This window comes from Passer domesticus, chromosome 11 (assembly GCF_036417665.1).
Source record: "Passer domesticus isolate bPasDom1 chromosome 11, bPasDom1.hap1, whole genome shotgun sequence".
NCBI lineage: Eukaryota > Metazoa > Chordata > Aves > Passeriformes > Passeridae > Passer > Passer domesticus.
Window position 1 is genome coordinate 8,413,694 of NC_087484.1, and position 18,611 is coordinate 8,432,304.

Genomic DNA, 18,611 nt, shown 5'->3' on the forward strand with positions numbered 1-18,611 from the left:
GGGCCCCGCCCCCGCCCCGCGCGCTGCGCCCGCCCCGCCGCTCTGCGGTCACGTGGCGGGGCGGGGCCCCGGCGGAGGCCGCGGTCCGCATGGCCACGCCCCGCCCCGGCGGCCTCGCCCGCCGCCCCGGGCACGGGCACGGGGGCAGTGGGCGCGCCCGGCACCGGCACCGTGCGGGACGCACGCTCACCGGGAGCCTGACACCCGCCGGGCCGCACAACCACCAGGGAGCGGCAGCAGCGGCACCCGCACCCAGTCGGTGCTCGGCACCACCGGGACCCGGCCTCGCCCAGAAGCTGGCATTGTCCCGGCGTGCGCCCGCCCGTGCTCCATCCAGCTCTGGCCACAGCCGTGGCTGCACCCTCGTGCGCCGTCCCGGGACATGCAGCCACCCGGGCCCTGCTCTGACACGGGATTTGCGCCCATCCTGCACCCACCTTCTCCCGGCCGGGAGCTGCACCCGCCCAGAGCCCCCACGCTGGATGCAGCACCTTACCCCGACCCATCCCACTCCCACCCAGGCACAGCCTCCCCGGTTCACCCAGCTGGGCACAGCAGGACCCAGACACTGTCAGTTTAGGAAACAGGGCAGGGCCTTCCTCTTTGCCAAAAATACTTCCCATGTGGCTTCTATCCCCACCTCCCTGGCTGCTTTTAACCCCAATGTCAGCTCTGGAGCAGCACCAAATGATGGCAGAGCCCAGCACATCTGGCAGGGCAGCTGAAAGTTCAGAGTTGCCAGCCAAAAGCCCCCAGGAGCGCAGTCCCAGCCAGGCCACGCTGGGCTAAAGGGGAGTTGCACACTCTGAGCACATGCGGCTGTGCCAGGCACACCCACAGGGCACAGCTGCATGCTGTGGGGCATGGCACCCCACCACTCTGTGCTCATACCCTGCATGTTGGGATCTGCACTGTGCACAGCCGCCATGGGCCACAGGCACGGCCAAAAGGATGAGAGCCCAGCCCACGCTCCCAGCACAAGGAGAAGAGGGCAGCACGAGTCTCCACATAGTTTATTTCCTTGACTCTCAGTAACAAAAACAAACTAGGGTTTTCCCTCCCCTCCCAAACCACCTACCCACCCCCCAGCTTCCCCTTGGCTCAAACATCGTAGTTGGGGTTCTTGCGTAGGATAACAAATCCCTCCAGGATGGGCGTCACAGGCACGTGCTCCTCTGTGGCCAGCTCTGCCCGCTCTCCGTGTGCCAGCAGCACTGGTGTTGTGTGAGTCTGGAAGCCAGTGATGGTTTTGGGCTTGCCTGCCTGGCCCACCACATCCACAGCCTGTGAGAGAAGAGTGAGATCAATGCCAGGGACACAGAGGGACACCAGCACACCCCTGCCCAGCCCTGGCTGCCCCTCACCTGTCCCACCCGAACCGACACGGGCAGAGGCCGCAGCTCCTCATCGAAGGTGACCAGCATGCGGGGCTGCATGGCAGCAACAAGGCCATAGAGAATGTAGTGGGACTTGCCCAGGATAACTGCGGGGAAGACAGAAGTACAGGGGCTGAGCAATGCCCACGCTGCGAGGCAGAGAACTGGGGGGACAGAGCCAACAGCACTCACTGTTGCGCACATCCAGGAAGGACACGAGGACGGTCAGCAGCCCAGCCACAGCCACCTGGCTCATGAGCTGGCGATCACTGTGGTACGGGCACAGGGTGAGCGTCCCCTTGCCCAGATGAGTCAGGCCCTGGTGTGGCACAGAAAGTACATGAAAGAGTGATGGAGTTATCTGGGACTCCCAGCCCTGCCCTCAGGAGGGTGACATCCCCAGGACACCACTCTCCTCCCACACCCAGGGACCCCAAACTTCCCCTTCCACACACAAGCACAGTATCATCACCTGGGCCAACCGCACCATGAAGAGGTTGTTGGGGTCTTTGGCATGGTACTGGGCCAGCTGCCGCAGCATTGCTGCCAGCCGGGCGTTGTTGGTACCTGGGGACAAGGAGGCACAGGCACAGTAGTGTACAAGGCATGGGTCTCTCCAGCTTTCCACCCAAACAAACCCCAAACCAGGCTGTCCCCAGGCTTACCACTGCCCACCATGCCCATGGCAAAGATGGAGTTGTAGGAGACCTCGGGGTCAGCGTCGTGGGAGAACTTGCTGAGGGTATCGAGGATGTTGAGCCGGGGATTGGAGACTGAGATAAGAGCCAGGGCCAGGGGCACAGCACGGCGGAGGGTGGGCTCCCCGTACCGCAGCTGCAGAGGGGAGCTGGGTGTTACACTCAGATCACCAAGCGCAGCAAGGTGTACTGAGATGTGAGGCAATGCCCAGTTTCTAGTCCGAGGCCCCTTCCCGGCTCTGTGCTGTCCCCTGGTGTCACTCACCAGGTGGCCGAAGGTGCGCAGGCCCATCTCCGCGCCGATCTCCTCGCCCATGGCAATGAGCGCGATCCCCAGCACCGCCACGCCCTGCAGGGACACCGGCCCTGAGCACCACGCAGGGAGCACCCAGCCCAGCACACAGGTTCTTAAGCCTCTGTGCCCACCCCGAGCCCAGGGGGACAGGGTGAGCAGGGGATCCTGATAGGAGCTGTTTTCCCTCTGCTCTGACACCACAAGGGCCTTAGGGACCCTTCCAAAGCCAGGTCCAGGAACACAGACCCCGGCCCACATTTCCCCACCTGGTGAGCACCCATGTCAGCTGAGCTCTCTTTCTTCTCCTTCTCTTTCTTGTCCTTTTTGTCCTTGTCCTCCTCTTTCTCCTTGGAGTCAAAATGCTCACTGCAGATGTGCAGGAGCTGTTGCACCTTCAAGACATTCCCTGAGCCTGGGCAGAAAATGGAGGGCCACGATCAGCAGGCAGAGGACCCTGGCTCTGCTCCTGCCTCCCCCCACCTCGACCAGCCCAACTCACCTGCATAAGCACAGATATCCACCAGCGTGTTGGCAAAGCTGCGGAATGGCTCCGACACCACCTCCAGCGCTGCCAGGATGGCCTCAATTGCCTCTCCCTTCCCTGTCAAGGAAAGCATAGTGGTTTAAGGACAGCAGTGGAGGAATGCTCCCACCCCATGAGCCACTGGCACTGTCCAGCCTTACCCAAGTGGTTCAAGCCCAGGCCAAGTGGCAGCCATCGGGCGTAGGTATCCTTCAGTTCTGTCTCTGATTTCTCCATGATGGTCTGGAGGATAGTCGAGGTGACATCCCCATTGCAGGAGCCCACTGATATCATCCCACAGGCCAGGGCAGTCACACCAGCCACCTAGTGATGGGGGAAGGAGCCATGTCATACCCAGGGAAAGCTCAGAGTAAGCTGGTCTGTAGCACTAGGTATCCTTGGTCTCCACTTCCTAAGAAAATCTGGGCTACTGGGAGACCTGATGGTTTCCTACCCTCCTAAATCTGCTGCAATCCCATTGTGGCAGCAGCTCAGATAAGGAAAATAGGGTCATGCTCTTCTGGCACAGCACAGTGCTGGGCAAGGACAGGTGGCCTTGCTCTTGGAGCTCAAGCTGGCTGCAGGACAGTGCCTGTATTCCCAGGAGCTCTGGGGCACTGGATGGGGAAGCAGGAATCACAGGCAAACCCTGCCTCATGCCCTACCTCCATGCTGGACTTGGAGTCTCCCATCACAGGCAGCAGCAAAGTCAGGACATCCTCGCGGTTGGAGCCCGCGTACGCCAGTCCCAGCCTGCATAGAGTCCAGAGGGGTGTGAGGGAGGAGCTGCACCACCCTGTGCAGCAGGGGGAGGCTGGGGCCAGGCCCTTACCCAAAAATGGCTCCAATCCTCATGGTGTTGCTGTTGTGGAGGACATAGTCGGACAGGAGGGCCAGGGCAGGGTCACACTCATTCTTCACCCCTGAGTTGACGATGCCACAGGCCAGGAGGGCTCCAGACTGCAAGGCAGAAGCACCATCACACACTAGCCACCAACACACAAAGCCCCCTGCCAGCCAGTGACTGATGTCACCTCACACATCACACCCAGGCCCCAGGATGGGTAAATTGGTACAAAGTGGGCAACGCCACTCTGGATCAAGCTGAGAAATCCAAAGGTCATAGCTCTGTGACAAGGGGAGCCCCAAGGGTGCTTCAGGCAGTCCCCAAGAGACCAGCAACTCACTGTGAGCTGCTCAAAAGCCTGGGACACAGGGCATCCAACCCTTCTCTGTCCAGGAGCTGAGCTGCACAGGGGACCAAAGCAAGGACCATTCCCCAGCCAGCTGCACACCCAGCTCACAGCAGGACTGCCCCAAGCAGACACAGAGCCAGGATCTGTCACTGACCTTGATGTAATCCTCTGAGGAGTACAGGTACTTGTCGATCTGTGTGAGCCCCCCGTCCACGTCCCACAGCAGGATTGTGCCCAGCGAGGCTGCAGCACTCAGCATCCCTGTGGTTCCAGGGAAGAAAGGCCCTCGTCAGGCCTGAACTGATGTGCCCTGGCTGGGGCTTATGCTAGCCACAGACATAGGCCAGCTCAGCCACCCTTACCCCAAAAGGGACAGGGTGGCAACCCCAAGCCTAGAGGCACCTCCAGCCCTGCTAACTCACCATGGTCCTTGTTCTTGTACAACCATTTATTGCCATCATCTGTCAGCAGCTTGTCCTGTCCAAAGGCAGCATTCACAAAGCCGTTCACAAAGGAGGAGGCCAAATTCATCCGGGCTGAGTCCACTTGGGAACCACTTCCCCCAAACCCTGTGGAACAACAGGGTGAGGAAAGCAGCAACAGAAGCCCTGCCAGCCCTCAACATGCAGCCATCCCACACCATAGGGGAACAAGGACCTGTCCCATCAGCAGGAAGGAGAACCCCAAATCCACAGGCCAGAGACCACGGGCAGGCCATCTGCCCACCTCAGATACACATCTGACCACACAGGCTCAGAGGTGCTTGGCAGCCACAAGAGCTCCACTCAGGCAGGGACCATAAAAGCCACAACACAAGCCCTTACGGTTATTCTCCAGGTGGGTTTTGTAAATATCATCTGGCACTTTGGGCTCCATGATGTCCAGCTGCAAAGACAAGGGAGAAGGGGGTCACCTCCTGGCCAGCACATCCTACCATGGCAACCTCTCCAGGAGGTGTCTGGCCCAGATCATAGGGATGATGGATTTCTTCTCAATTTTGCCACAGAGCCTGGCAGCCAGGGCAGCCACAGCTGCAGGTAGCCCAGGGTGCTTTACCCAGCTGGGACACTCACCTCTCTGGCTAAGGCCAGGAAATTGCTGTTGAGCTGGACATTGGACATGATCTCCGTTAAGTCCTCGTACTCCTCCACATCCTCGTTCAGCTCCAGGAAGACCCCATGGCGGCCCAGCATAAAGGCCATCTGCTTCTGGACAACTCTGTGCAGAGGGGAGGGGTTTCCTGAGAGTCCAGAACCCAGCAAGCCCCAGCACAAACACAGGTTCATCAAGCAGTGAGCCAACCTGCCCTGCCCAGGGCATACAGACATGACCCACTCCTGCCCATCCTCATTTCAGGGACAAGAGCCTCAATCCAAAACCCCAGACACCGCTAACAGTGACAGATCCAACCTGTCTCTGCCCAGATGGGGAGCCTTGCCCCACCAGGATGAGCAAAGGCTGCAGAGGGCAGGGAACATCTCTGCTTACACATCTTTGCAGGAAGTGAAGATGTCCTCCACCAGCTCCACGTCATTGAGCATCAGCGCCAGGCGCAGGGCTTCAGGGTAGCGATTGAACTTGCGGAAGATGCCCAGGGCACAGCGCAAGAGAGCCGAGTTCTCAGGCTCTGGGACATAGCTCACACAGCTTCAAGGAGGAGACAGACACCAGGGTGACAACCAGATCAGGCAACCTTGGCCCAACAGGGATCAGGCCCCGTCCAGCACCTCGGCCTGCCAAGCCCCCTCACCTGGTCAGGTAGAGGCACACTTTGGAGTAGGCATTGTCATCGATGTACTTCTCCAGCATGTCCATCTGCTCTATCTCCATGAGCAGGTCACAGGCCTCATGCTCTGCGTTGTGGGCCATGTTGTAGGGGACAATCTCCTTGACCAGGGTGAGGAGTGTGTCCCTCTGAGCCTTGTCAGCTTCATCAATCTCCTGCCACTCCTTGGCCACCTCTCCTGCCAAGTGCCTGCAGGAACAAAGGGACATCACCACTACAAAAACCAGTTTCACTAAGCCATGAGAATGGGGAGCAGCTGCTCCCAGTTAGCCAGGGCTGTGTGCTGTTTATGGAGGCTCTGCATTCTGCAGACCTTATGGGGGACAAGGCCAGAAGATAAACAAGGTTAAGACCAGAGATTTCAGAGGCAATGGCAGCAAGACCTCTGCAGCTAGAAAACCATTGTGAATAGAGCATGAAGTGACACAAGTGCAGGTGTGATAAGGGCAGCTGAACACATGACCAGCTAGTCAAGACACACCCCAGACAGGCTAGAGCTAAAGCGCTCCAGGAAATTCCCCTGAGCCCTTACCCTTCCCCTCTGGTTCCCCTCAGGCTTACCTGACGTATTCATGCCCCCAAGATGCCAGCTCCTCTTGGGAGCCCACCAGCCGGTACTTCAGACACTCACGCTCCCCACTCATGGTCATGGCCAGGACTGAAATGATGTCTGCTGCAAAGCGCTGCAGAAAGAGTGCAGAGCTCCAGACACAGGCCAGGCACAGGGAACCAGGGGCAGCCAGGGACACAACACCCTCCCTGTGCCTGCAAACCACCACAGGGGGCAAAGGTACAATCCTGACAAGTTATAATCCCCTGGAGCAAGTCACACAGAGTGCTGTTAGACCCCAGGGCCCAGAGGGCTCTGCGACTGCCTGCCCCAGCACTGTCCCCTGAGTCACATGGGATGGTGGGGCCAAGAGTTTATACCTTGTTCTCTCCTGGAGCCATGTTCTCATAGATCTCCTTCAGCTTGCCATAATGGGGCCGTAGAAACTTGAGGGGCTTGGGAACGGAGGTCATGGAGGTGGTGGAGGAGCGGATCTGCCTCCGCAGCTCCTCCAGGGCTGGGCGGTAAAGGGACGTGTCCTTCTCCTGCAGAGGGAAGCTGCCTGTCAGGGAGCAAGGGGCTGGCTCCTGAGCCACCACCTCACCAGCCCTCCCCAAACACAGCCACGGCTCTTGGCAGAACAGCCCTGCACCCTGGGCTGCCTCCTGCAGCCCAAGAGCTGGAGAAGGAGGGCACAGCAGGGCAGAAAGCCTCTCTCGCACCAGGGACACAGAGGTGCCTCGGGCACAGGTCAGACAGGCAGCAAGGCTGGGGGACAGATCACAGCAGACAAGCAGGGGCCCACCCCATTCAAGGTAAAATCCCATCTCCACTGCACTAGGAACTGCCATAAGCAAGAGACAGAGTCAAATCCTGGCCAGGACTCCTTGCTGAGGGACACAGCACAGACTCACCCCCAGGCGCTCCACCAGCATCTCCAGCTCATCCTGCAGCTGCTTGTCCTCCTCAGACTGCCAAAATGCACAGGAGAAAGCAAAGTTAAGGGTGCAGAGCACAGGAAGTCTCAGTGTGACAGAGGCAGGGACGTCACCCCAAGCCACAGGGGTACCAGGACAAAGTGATGCACTCATTGTCCAGGACACCACCCTGCCCCAGTTCTGCCAGGGTGAAGCAATGCTCACATTACTGGGGAGACCATCCCAAAGAAACCACCCATTCCCGGGGTGTGAGATGCACCTCCCCTATTACTCTGTGCTGTATAAAAACAACCCCACAGAGAGGGGCACGTCAGGTCACAGCCCAGCGGGGCACACCCCACCAACAGCAGCCCCTTCACCCACAGACTGTGTCCCTCAGCCCACCGGGACCCCTGAGCCAAGGTCACCCCTGCTGGGCAAAGGGGGATCCCCCCATAGTGCCCACAGTCACACACACCCCCTGGTTACAGCACAGCTTCCCTCTCCAACACGGCTCTGGGACCCCCGACCCCCGCCCAGCAAGGGGAGCCCTCGGCTGCGTCAGGCGGGCACCCCAGGAGTGCCGGGCCCGCCGGAGGGAACCCCTCGCTGCCGCCAGGGAGGGAGTCCCCGGAGGGATGCCGGCCAAGCCTGTGACGTGGGATGACGTCCGGTTCCCGGAGGGATGCCGGCCAACCCCGTGACGCGGGATGACGTCCTGCCCCGCCGGTGACGCGGGCCCGAACGGGCCGTGACTCAGCTGCGGCCCGCGGCGCGGCGGCACTCACCAGCTCCTGCTCCTTCTCGGGCCCGGAGGGCGGGTCCCGGCGGTCCCGGCCCCAGGGCGGCGTGGGTTTCTCGTCGCCGCCCGCCCCGGGGCCGCCCTGCACCCGGCTCTGTCCGCCGCCACCGCCCGCGTCCATGTTCGCCCGGCCGTGCTTCCGCCGCACCGCGCCTGCGCAACGCCGTGACGGCACCGCCGCGCGCCGGGGGCGGGGCCAAGGGCGGGGCGGCCGCACGTGCTGCGGGCACCGGTACCGACAACGACACCGGTACCGACAATGACACCGGTACTGGTACTGAAAGCGGCACCGGCACCGACAATGACACCGGTACCGACAATGACACCGGTACTGGTACTGAAAGCGGCACCGGTACCGACACTGACACTGTCACCGGTACCGGCACCGACACTGAAACCGGTACCGACAATGACACTGTCACCGGTACCGGCACCGACACTGAAACCGGTACCGGCACTGAACCGGTACCAACACTGACACCGGCAGTCAGTGTTGGTGCCGGTATCAGTGGCAGTGTCGGTACCGGCACTGAAACTGGTACCGGCACCGACAATGACACCAGCACTACCACTGAAACCGGTACCGGCACCGACACTGCCACTGAAACCGACACTGACACCGGCACTGATACTGAAACCAGTACTGACATTGACGATGACACCGGCACTGACACCATACTGACATGGACACTGACACGGGCATCGACACTGACGCTGGCAGTGGCCCTGGCACCGGCACTGACCCTGACACCGGTACCGGCACTGACACACCACCAGTGTGTCAATGCACCGGCACTGACCCTGACACCGGTACCGGCACTGACACACCACCAGTGTGTCAATGCACCGGCACTGACCCTCACAGCGGCCGCTGCGCTGCCAGCGGGGCTCCACCGCCCTGGCACGGGCAGCGCTGCCTCCCGAGCTGGGCAGGCGAAGCAGCGTTGCTGGCAGGCTTGCCGCGGCCCCCGCAGGGCACAGACCCCCGTGGGCAGCCTGGTGCCCGCCGCCTGTGCCCACACACACCCCTGCACGCCGTGTCCCTGGCTGGACGGATGGGCCGCTGCCCAAACTGGTACCCGGTCCCGCCTGGTACCCTGGGGAGCACTCTCACCCCTGAACCCCCGAGCGGTGACCTGCGGGGACCCTGTCCCGGACAGGGGGTCACACAGGGCTGGGAGCTGTCGGGGATGTGCAGCTGTGCGCAGCCCCGGCCTGTGCTCGCTGCCAAGGCTCTGGCCACGGCTGTGCCCCCTGGGTGCGTGTGGCGTGGGCCTGGGGGTGGCATCGGGGTGCCGTCCTTTCGGTACCGGGTGTCAGTGTGCCTCCAGCAGCGCGGGTGCTGCGCTGGGGGCGTGCCCGCGTGCCGGTGCACGGCGTGCCGTGCCCCATTACCGGCCGCCGCCGGTGACCGGTACCGTGCGGCGCTGCTGTGCCCCCCGAGCGCTGCAGACATGAGCCGCTGCTTGTGTCCCTGCCTGCGTGCGCCGGTGCCCGCTGCGGGCAGCCGCATGTGAGCCCGAGCTGCGCTGCCCGTGCCGGTGCCGGTGCCGGTGAGGGCGGCTGCGGGTGCCTTTGCGGCTCTCCGGGGGTGCAAGCGGCGGTGCCGGTGCCCGTGCCGGTGCCGGTGCGGAGCTCCTCCCGCGCGCACGGCGGTCACCCCGCCGGGCCGGCCGGGCCGAGCGGAGCTGAGCGGTGCCACAGGGCTGGGCACCGGGGTCGCCGCTCCAGCTCCAGCCCCTCCCGGCCCCCGTCGCCCCCGCCCGGTGCCTGCGGTCCGCGCTCCGCCGGGCTCAGCCCCTGCGGCTCCATCCCTCCGGCGCGGCCCCATCGCCGCCCGGCCCCATCCCTGCCCAGCCCCGGTGCCGGTCTCGGCGGCAGCGCGGCGCCCGGTGCGGGCCATGGCGGCGGCGGAGGCAGGCGGCGCTGCGGCGGCGGCGGGGGCCCGGCGCGGCCCGGGCGGGGAGCGGAGCTAGGCGGGAGGCGGCCCGGGATGGCCAGGATGAACGTGGCCCTACAGGAGCTTGGACACGCCGTGAGTGCCCGGGGCAGCGGCGCGGCAGGGAGGAGGGCAAGAGGAGGGGGACAGCGGCGAGGGGCTCGGCGAGGGGGACAGGAGGGGGTCGGGGCACAGGAGAGCCCCGGGTTGGAGAACTCAAAGAGCTGGAAGGGCTGCGGGGGCTTCGGGAACCAGAGGGAGGGATGGAGGGAGGCGGGGGGGACTGGTGGATTACGGGGGGCGGCGAGAGCCTATGGGATGCAGGGGCTGCGTGGTGCCGGGGCTAAGGGAACTGAGTGGCTAGAGGGTCCTGTCCCCCATGGTGGAGGAAGAAGGACCCCCTCCAAATCCCTGCCTGGGGTTGGACAGAGGGAACTGGGGTGGTTCAGCCATGGCCCCACAAACCCCACTCCACTGAGTATGGTAATGCTGCTCATAGGGTGAGCCCCAAGACAGCACCTCTGAGGGGGCAGGGGGCCCTGTCCCCATGGGTCTCAGCCCTACAGAGGGGGTAGGAGGAGCCCCAGAAATAGGCTCCTGCCTTGAGGATGCTACAGAAGATGCTGGAGAGGGGGTGCTGGCTATTGCCGAGGATGAGGACCACCCAGGAGAGGAAAGGAGCACGTTGAGGAGAGCTGGGGTGGTGGGGGGGCCAGGCTGGCCAAGCTCCTACAGGATGCTGAGCAATCCTTCCTAATTCCAGCATCTTGCAGGAGCCCGACTCGGTGGGGGGCTCCTGCTATCTCCTGCCAATCCCACCCTCCTGCTGCAGCCCTTGGCAGTGCCCCCTCCTCATCCCAGCAGTGTGGCAGTGGGCAGAGCTGGGCATGAGGCACTCTGCTTGCTTTCCCCCCTGCCCATCATCCATCCCACCCCAGCTCCTTCCCGCCCCATGACAGCAACCCTGCAGGCTGGGCATTCACTTTAGTCTGCAGCACAGACTGGAGGGTGAGCTGCAACCCACCCAGGCATTAACTCTGAAGCCTAAGGATAGCTCACAACCAGCGGCACTGCTGATTCTCTTCCACCAAAACCTCCAGCATTTTCTTCTAGCTTATCCCCCCCCACCAATGCTGCTGGCTCAACTCCACCACCTCCCTCTTGGCTGAGTCCTCAGCAGCCCTCACGGCTGGATCTGTGCAAGCTGCCTGGCAAGGCCAGGAGTGAGGGGGACCCTGCCCTGCTGGCTGGTACACACTGCAGTGCCCCTTCTCCCCTTGCACACTCTGTCCTGCATCCTGGTCACCCCCAGAGCCATGATGGGGCTGGAAGCACTTCCAGATGTTTCAGACCGGTGCACATCTGCATGGAAAGTTCCAGTCAGGGGAGGAGGGGTGAGACAGCAGTACTAGGAAACCGTTGCCTGGTGACGGGGACCATGTCTCCGTGGCGATGTGTCACCTGTCGGCAGGGCTGATGCCATGGCTATGCAGAGGGATGCTCCGGTGATGGCCCCCCAAGCCCCTCATTAGCAGCTCTCCCCAAGCTCTCCAGGGCCACACAGGGCTGGGGACAACCTCTGGGGGAGGTCCAGGCACACTGAGGGGGGTCAGGGGCTGCTTCAGCCCCACTGTGTACTCACTGAGCAGGCACTCGGCCCTGCCATAAGAGCCAGAGGGTGTGGCAGGGCGGGGAACAGCCACCCCCACGCCCCTGCCCAGCCCGCTCCCTCCCTCAGCAGATGCCCAACTACAAGCGTGCCACGCTGCAGGACGAGGAGGGGCCGGAGCCAGCGGGGGATGGCAGCGCCTCTCCCGACAGCGTGGAGGTGGGTCTGCCCCGGCTCCTCCACCCTTCCCCTCTCCATCCTCTCTAGCCCCGTCCTCACCCTCTGGGGCCTGCCTGCAACCGAGCGGGCAGTGGGAGCAGGGTTGGGAGCCAAGCCAGACATGGCCGTCCCCAGGGATGTGCTGGGAGTCAGCCAAAATGCAGCACAGAGTGTGCCTGGACGATCGTCCTTCCTTGTGGCTTGCAGGGGGCTGCCAGCACCCACCACCGGCTTGCCAGGGCTGGTGGGGAGGGATGCCCTGGTCCTCACTCCTCGTGCAGCCACGCCAGGCACTGGGGAGTGGCAGGGAGGGAAGGGGGGCAGTGATGTTCAGCCCCCCATGGTGCGATGGCAGGTCCTGCCCCTGCCCAGGTGGGGTTCCGGAAGGGGCCGGGGACGCTGCTGAGCCGCCTGGCCTCGCGCAGCCAGCTGGAGCTGGTGCTCTGCGCCATCGCCGTCTCCCTGGCCCTGCTGCTCAGCGTCGCCATCGTCACTCTGGCCATTCAGTACCGCAGAGGTAGGGAGACTTGCCAGCGGTGTCCCCACACCCGGGAGGATGAGGAGTGGTGGGTCAGCCCAGGGTACCTGCTCCAGGTGCTCTGCCCATCCTGGGGTACAGACAGGGCTTGGCCCCGCTCCGTGCCTCGGTTTCCCCCAGTACACTCGCCCAGCCCCAGGCATGCCTTCCCTGCCAGATCCCTCTCACAGCACGTGCCTGACGGATGCCTGTGTCCGGGTGGCCAGCAAGATCCTGGAGGCCCTGGATACAGAGATGGACCCGTGCCAGGACTTCTACCAGTACTCGTGCGGGGGCTGGATTAAGAGGAACCCGCTGCCCAACGGGCGCTCCAAGTGGAGCACCTTCAACAGCATCTGGGACCAGAACCAGGCCATCATGAAGCATCTCCTAGGTGGGCACCAAGGGGTCGCAGACACTGAGGGGGTGACCCCGGTGTCACTGGGGCTGACCCACAGCCTCCCGCAGAAAACGCCACCTTCAACTCCAGCAGCGAGGCAGAGCGGAAGACACAGCGGTACTACCTGTCCTGCCTCAAGGAGCAGAGGATAGAGGAGCTGGGCTCCCAGCCCCTCATGGAGCTCATCGACAAGGTGGGCAGACACCCACACGTGAGCTGAGCTGGCAGGGCTCAGCCCAGCACATCTCTTGCTTAGCTCTTCACATAACCAGGGAGGGAGTAAACCTCAGGGATGCACCCCATCCATCCCTGAGGTGCTGGGTCTGTCTGCTGGCAGATTGGGGGATGGAATATCACTGGCTCCTGGAACCAAACCAGCTTCATGGAGGTACTCAAGAGCGTGTCAGGCACATACCGGGCAACCCCCTTCTTCACGGTGTATGTGGGTGCAGACTCCAAGAGCTCCAACAGCAACATCATCCAGGTTGGCACCTTGGCTCCCAGGGGTGGCAGACACCGGGGGACACCAGAATGTCTACACTGCCCCTCTCTCCCCCCAGGTGGACCAGTCGGGGCTTTTCCTCCCATCCCGGGATTACTATCTGAACAAGACTGCCAACGAGAGGGTGAGGCTGGGTGCTGGGCATTCTGCCAACAGCAGTCAGGGGAAACCCATGGCAATGGGGTGCGAGCAGCACTGGGACACACCTGGCATCTCCATCCTGCCTGCTGGGTGCCCACCCAGGGAGGTGGGATGAGCTGTGGTTGGCACTGAGGCAGGGCTTGGGGTTCCACAGGTTCTGGCAGCGTACCTGGACTACATGGTGGAGCTGGGCACGCTGCTGGGGGGCACCCCGGAGCCCACGCGCCTCCAGATGCAGCAGGTGCTGGAGTTTGAAACCCAGCTGGCCAACATCACCGTGCCCCAGGCTGAGCGGCGGGATGACGAGAAGATCTACCACAAGATGAGCATTGCCGAGCTGCAGGTGGGCATGGCCCAGAGCAGCCTGGGGACACCCTTCTGGCACATATGGGGACTTGTCCAGAGGGCACCAAGGGGTCTGTGTCCATTGCTGTGCTCGCTCTGGGACACCCTGGGCAGCCCCATGTGCTGTGGGACACGCACTGGGTGTTGAAGAGCAGAGCCCACCCCCCAGTTGTTACCATTTGGGGGAAGCTGCCAGCTCGTATTGTGGGGTCCAGGGGTCCCCTCCTTGTCCTGCAGCATTAAGAGCAGCAGGAGGGGTGCAGAGAAGGATCTGGAGTGGTGAGGGACTTTGAGTCCCTCCCACAAAACACAGTTCCTGCCCCAGGAATTGAGCATGCTGAGCAGGATGCAGCATTGCTATGCCAACCCCCTGGTGCCACTTTGCTGTGTCCCCTCCAGCTGCTGGCCCCTGCCATTGACTGGCTGGATTACCTTTCCTACGCCCTGGCCCCTCTGGAGCTGGCGGACACGGAGCCTGTGGTGGTGTATGGGGACACCTACCTTCAGCAGGTCTCTGACCTCATCAATGACACTGACAGGAGGTGAGGCTCCTTCATATCCCCGGCTGTGGCCCCCACGGCAGGGACACATTTTGGGCTCATCAGTGTCTTGAAGTCATAGACCGTGTGAGCTGCAGCATCTCTCTGCCCCCACAGCATCCTGAACAATTACCTGATCTGGAACCTGGTGCAGAAGACAGCCTCCAGCCTGGACCAGCGCTTCGAGACAGCCCAGGAGAGGCTGCTGGAGACACTCTATGGCACCAGGAAGGTAACGCAGAGCCCTGGGATCAGACCCCCCCCACACTCAGCCTGGAAGCAGCCAGGACCTCCTCTGTCCTTCAGATGCCCTTGGGATGCTAAGACCTGGATGCTTCAGCGGGAACCCAGGGATTATCTTTTGGGATGGGGGTTTTGCTGCTGCCTATCTCCCCTCTGATGAGGGAGAGCCAGCCTGGGTGAAGGCAGGGGAGCAGGGGAGTGGGCTGAGGGTTTCATGGACCCTCATCTCGCTCCCACAGTCCTGCACGCCCCGCTGGCAAACCTGCATCTCCAACACGGATGACACACTGGGCTTTGCGCTGGGCTCCCTCTTCGTCAAAGCCACCTTTGACCGGGACAGCAAGGCCATCGTGAGAATACTTCTGTCCCCATCCCCTCCCCATCACCATCCCTGGGAATCCCAGTTCCATCCAAGCCCCAGGGCTGGAAGGGAGGGAGCTGGAAAATCAGACCCCCGGGGAGGTTGTACCCTGTCCACCCTGTCCCCACCGAGGCATTGCGGGGGGTAGGGGCCCTTCATTCCCTCCCCTCCCCAGGCTGAGGAGATGATCAGCGAGATCCGTGCAGCCTTCGAGGTATCCCTGGACCAGCTGGACTGGATGGACGAGAAGACCAGGCAGGCTGCAAAGGAGAAGGTGACCCCAGGGAGGGAAGTGGATGGGAAACCCCACTCTGTCCATATAAGCCCCCCCAATCTCACTGCTGGGGCCTCTCCCCATGCAGGCGGACGCCATCTATGACATGATTGGCTTCCCTGACTTCATTCTGGACAACAAGGAGCTGGACGATGTCTATGATGGGGTAGGGGGCACCCGGCTTGTGGGGGAGAAGCTTGGTCATGCCAAGCTTGGGGGGTTCCCACTGCTGAGCGATGTCCCTATTTGGGACATTATGCAAAGCCACCCAAGCACTGAGTTCATCCTGGCCACGGTGTGGGGAACCACCTCAGTTTCCTCATCCCTCCTCTTCCTCACCAGTACGAGGTCTCTGAGGACTCCTTCTTCCAAAACATGCTCAACTTCTACAACTTCTCTGCCAAAGTGATGGCCGACCAACTCCGGAAGCCCCCCAACCGCGACCAGTAAGGGGTGGGCTAGGGCGGGGAGGAGGGGAGGTGTGATCCTGGGTGGCACTGGCTCAGTGGGGAGGAGGTCACCCTCATGGGGTAGCACAGCACACGAGGTCACCTGTGGTAGCACAGGTCACCTGTGGTAGCTGTAGCTTATCCCCAGGCAAGGTCCTTGGTAACAGCATGGGGCAGAAGTGTCAGCCTTGGGCAGGGCCCTGTGGTGGGCAGTGGCACAGGAGGAGGCTGGGGCTGGGGTGAGAGGGACACACCCCTGCCTGTACCCTGTCCCACCTCCCTGCCAGGTGGAGCATGACCCCACAGACTGTCAATGCCTATTACCTGCCCACCAAGAACGGGATCGTCTTTCCTGCTGGGATCCTCCAGGCTCCCTTCTACGCCCGCAACCACCCCAAGTGAGTCTGGCATGGGGGCCACCTCCTGGAGCCACGGGTTGGATCAGGGACAACATGCCACAGAGTCCCCCCACAGTCATAAATAAAAGCCCTGAAGGGTTTGAGTGTCCCTCAAGGCTTTACATGCTGCAGTCAAGACCGCCTGAGTCCCCTTAGGGCCACCAGTGTCCCCAAGAGGAGTGATTCCCAGCAGATCGTCACTGGGTGCCCAGACAGAGATGGGGTGGCTGCAATGGCATCATTAACACATCCTGTACTTACCTGGTTCTTTCCCGTGGCCCCACAGAGCCCTTAACTTTGGTGGCATCGGCGTGGTGATGGGGCACGAGCTGACCCATGCGTTTGACGACCAAGGTGAGAGCACACAGGCAGCGCTGGCCCTGACCCCTGTCACCTCCCTGTCCCCCCCAGCCCCTGCCCCTGGCATGGGGAAGAGGTGCCCTGGGTGCACAGGGGTCCCGCTTTGCCATCCATTGCATCGTGTGTGCTCGTGCCCCCCTGGCCACCCCCTTCTATCGTCCTGTCTCCCCAGGTGCCACCTGCTGATACCTTCCCCCGGCTTCTCTGTGCAGCTTTCGCTTCATCCGCTTGGTGAGGACACCGTGTCTGCAGCCCCAGCCCCCTCCCCATCCTCCTCCCTCCAGGGCACGGGATGGGTCCCTCTCGCATCCACTCTGCTTTGCACCTTCACCTCAGCCCCGGAGCCGACATGGGGTCAATGAGGGAGTTTGGGGTCACAGCTCTGGGCTGGGACAGCGGGAAAGCACTGGGGGATGCCTGGGGACCCGAGTGCATGGCTGAGCCTCGGGCAGAGCCTGCCCACAGCAGGGGCTGGAGGATACCTTCTCCCCTGGGCGTGGACCCAAGGTGCCAGGTCCCCCTGGCATCCCCTGGTGCCCATTCCCCCATCACACCCCATTCTGCTTTGGGAACCCCTACAACTGCAGAGGGATGGCTTCCCCACGTCCCACCCCAACCCACGGCTTGGTCCTGCAGGACGGGAGTACGACAAAGAGGGAAACCTGCGGCCATGGTGGCAGAACTCCTCCCTGGAGGCCTTCAAGAACCGGACGGCGTGCATGACGGAGCAGTACGGCCGCTACACCGTGCACAGCGAGAAGGTCAACGGGCGGCAGACGCTGGGCGAGAACATCGCCGACAACGGCGGGCTCAAGGCAGCCTACAACGTGAGTGCCGCCATCCGGAGGGGACACGAACTGTCTGTCCCTTCCCGGAGCTTCAGGCCAGCTCTCCCGCAGGCTTACAAGTCCTGGCTGCAGAAGAACGGGGAGGAGAAGCGCCTGCCAGCCCTGGGGCTCACCAACCACCAGCTCTTCTTCGTGGGCTTTGCGCAGGTAGGGCGGAGCAGGATGATGGGCTCCCCGTGCCTCCCTGGCTGCTCGGAGCCGCCCCGCAGCTCCCCATCCCGCACCGGGGGGTGCTCTGTCCCATCCCTGAGGCCGCTCCGCTCCGCCAGGTCTGGTGCTCCGTCCGGACGCCCGAGAGCTCCCACGAAGGGCTGGTGACCGACCCCCACAGCCCCGACAAGTACCGCGTCATCGGCACCCTCAGCAACTCCCGGGACTTTGTGGAACACTTCGGCTGCCCCCTGGGCTCCCCCATGAACCCCGGCAAGCACTGTGAGGTGTGGTAGGGACGGGGAGGGTGCTGGGGGCAGAGGTACTCTGCTGTGCTCCCCCTCCCCAGACCTCTGGAGCTGGCCAGGGGCAGAGAGCAGTCCCCCGCTGTGCTCACACTGCACACCCCACTGTGCACCCTCCCCGGCACACACGGCCCCGCACCAGGCACCCACCGCAGCCGCACGCACGCCTCGGGGCTGGGCACGGCCGGCAGAGAGGCTGCAGCAGCCCCAAAACGCAGTTCTGCCCCCCAGCCTCGATGTGCTTGAGTCGGGCCCAGCTCAGCGTCCCCTGCGCTGCGTCCCCGCCTCGGGCGGGCAGGTCAGCGGGGTCCCGGGGAAGGCACCAGAGCCACGATCCCCCCGCTCCTGCCCCCAGCCCGCCGAAGATGGAGGCTGGGGCCGCCCGGCTCCGCGCTTCCCGTGTCCCCTCCCGCTCCAGCTTGGCTTCCCCATCCACCTCCGCTGGGACCAGCGGGCGGCGGCGGGGACTCTGGTGCCTTCAGCTGTGGGTGGCTGTCGCCGAGTTTATTTAACGATTAAAAGCAGTTTCCACTTACTCCAGCAGCTCCGGGTGCTTGGCGGCGCCGGGGCGGGGGGAGAGGCGGGATCCGGACGGCGCTGGGGGGTGACGGCAAGGCCGGGGCCGCGGGAGGCGAGACACCCCGCCCGGGGAGCGGGGCCACCTGCCCGCCGGGACATTCCCTGAGGGAAGCGACGCGCGGGGCAGAACACAGCAAGGCTGCTGGGGACGAGCCAGAGCCACGGGAGCTCCCTGCCTGCCCCGAGCCTGCACTCCGAGCTCCGGGCCCCCTTCCCGGCCGGTCCCGTCCCGCACAGCGCGGCCGCAGCCGCACGCCGGGGCCTCCCGAACCCCCGGCACCGGCACCCCG

The 18,611-nt window shown here is 63.2% G+C and overlaps 2 protein-coding genes across 6 annotated transcripts; one reads left to right on the forward strand and one right to left on the reverse strand.

Annotated features, from left to right (window-relative positions):
• Positions 1-995: 995 nt before the first annotated feature.
• PSMD2 (proteasome 26S subunit ubiquitin receptor, non-ATPase 2) lies at positions 996-18,472 on the reverse strand. Of its 2 annotated transcripts, none has more exons than XM_064385437.1 (21): positions 18,279-18,472; positions 7,339-7,395; positions 6,805-6,969; positions 6,436-6,557; positions 5,839-6,063; positions 5,577-5,735; positions 5,162-5,306; positions 4,913-4,973; positions 4,511-4,657; positions 4,243-4,349; positions 3,725-3,852; positions 3,558-3,645; positions 3,054-3,216; positions 2,869-2,970; positions 2,636-2,781; positions 2,340-2,423; positions 2,042-2,210; positions 1,849-1,943; positions 1,569-1,695; positions 1,365-1,483; positions 996-1,284 (listed from the first exon to the last, which is right to left on the reverse strand). In XM_064385437.1, exons 2-21 carry the CDS (start codon positions 7,357-7,359, stop codon positions 1,102-1,104), a joined length of 2,556 nt encoding a protein of 851 aa, XP_064241507.1. In that variant the 5' UTR covers positions 7,360-7,395; positions 18,279-18,472; the 3' UTR covers positions 996-1,101. The 2 variants fall into 2 exon arrangements, with proteins under 2 accessions (XP_064241507.1, XP_064241506.1); XM_064385436.1 differs by lacking the exon at positions 18,279-18,472 and adding an exon at positions 8,130-8,299.
• Positions 10,004-18,277, forward strand: ECE2 (endothelin converting enzyme 2). Of its 4 annotated transcripts, none has more exons than XM_064385438.1 (19): positions 10,004-10,178; positions 11,821-11,910; positions 12,283-12,427; positions 12,606-12,821; positions 12,896-13,020; positions 13,165-13,311; positions 13,388-13,453; positions 13,625-13,813; positions 14,215-14,357; positions 14,472-14,586; positions 14,837-14,947; positions 15,134-15,232; positions 15,321-15,398; positions 15,575-15,678; positions 15,969-16,079; positions 16,366-16,433; positions 17,076-17,266; positions 17,339-17,434; positions 17,557-18,277. In XM_064385438.1, the coding sequence occupies exons 1-19, from the start codon at positions 10,137-10,139 to the stop codon at positions 17,731-17,733; spliced, it is 2,313 nt and encodes a 770-aa protein (XP_064241508.1). In that variant the 5' UTR covers positions 10,004-10,136; the 3' UTR covers positions 17,734-18,277. The 4 variants fall into 4 exon arrangements, with proteins under 4 accessions (XP_064241508.1, XP_064241509.1, XP_064241511.1 ...); XM_064385439.1 differs by having other exon boundaries at positions 11,824-11,910; XM_064385441.1 differs by lacking the exon at positions 11,821-11,910.
• Positions 18,473-18,611: the final 139 nt, after the last annotated feature.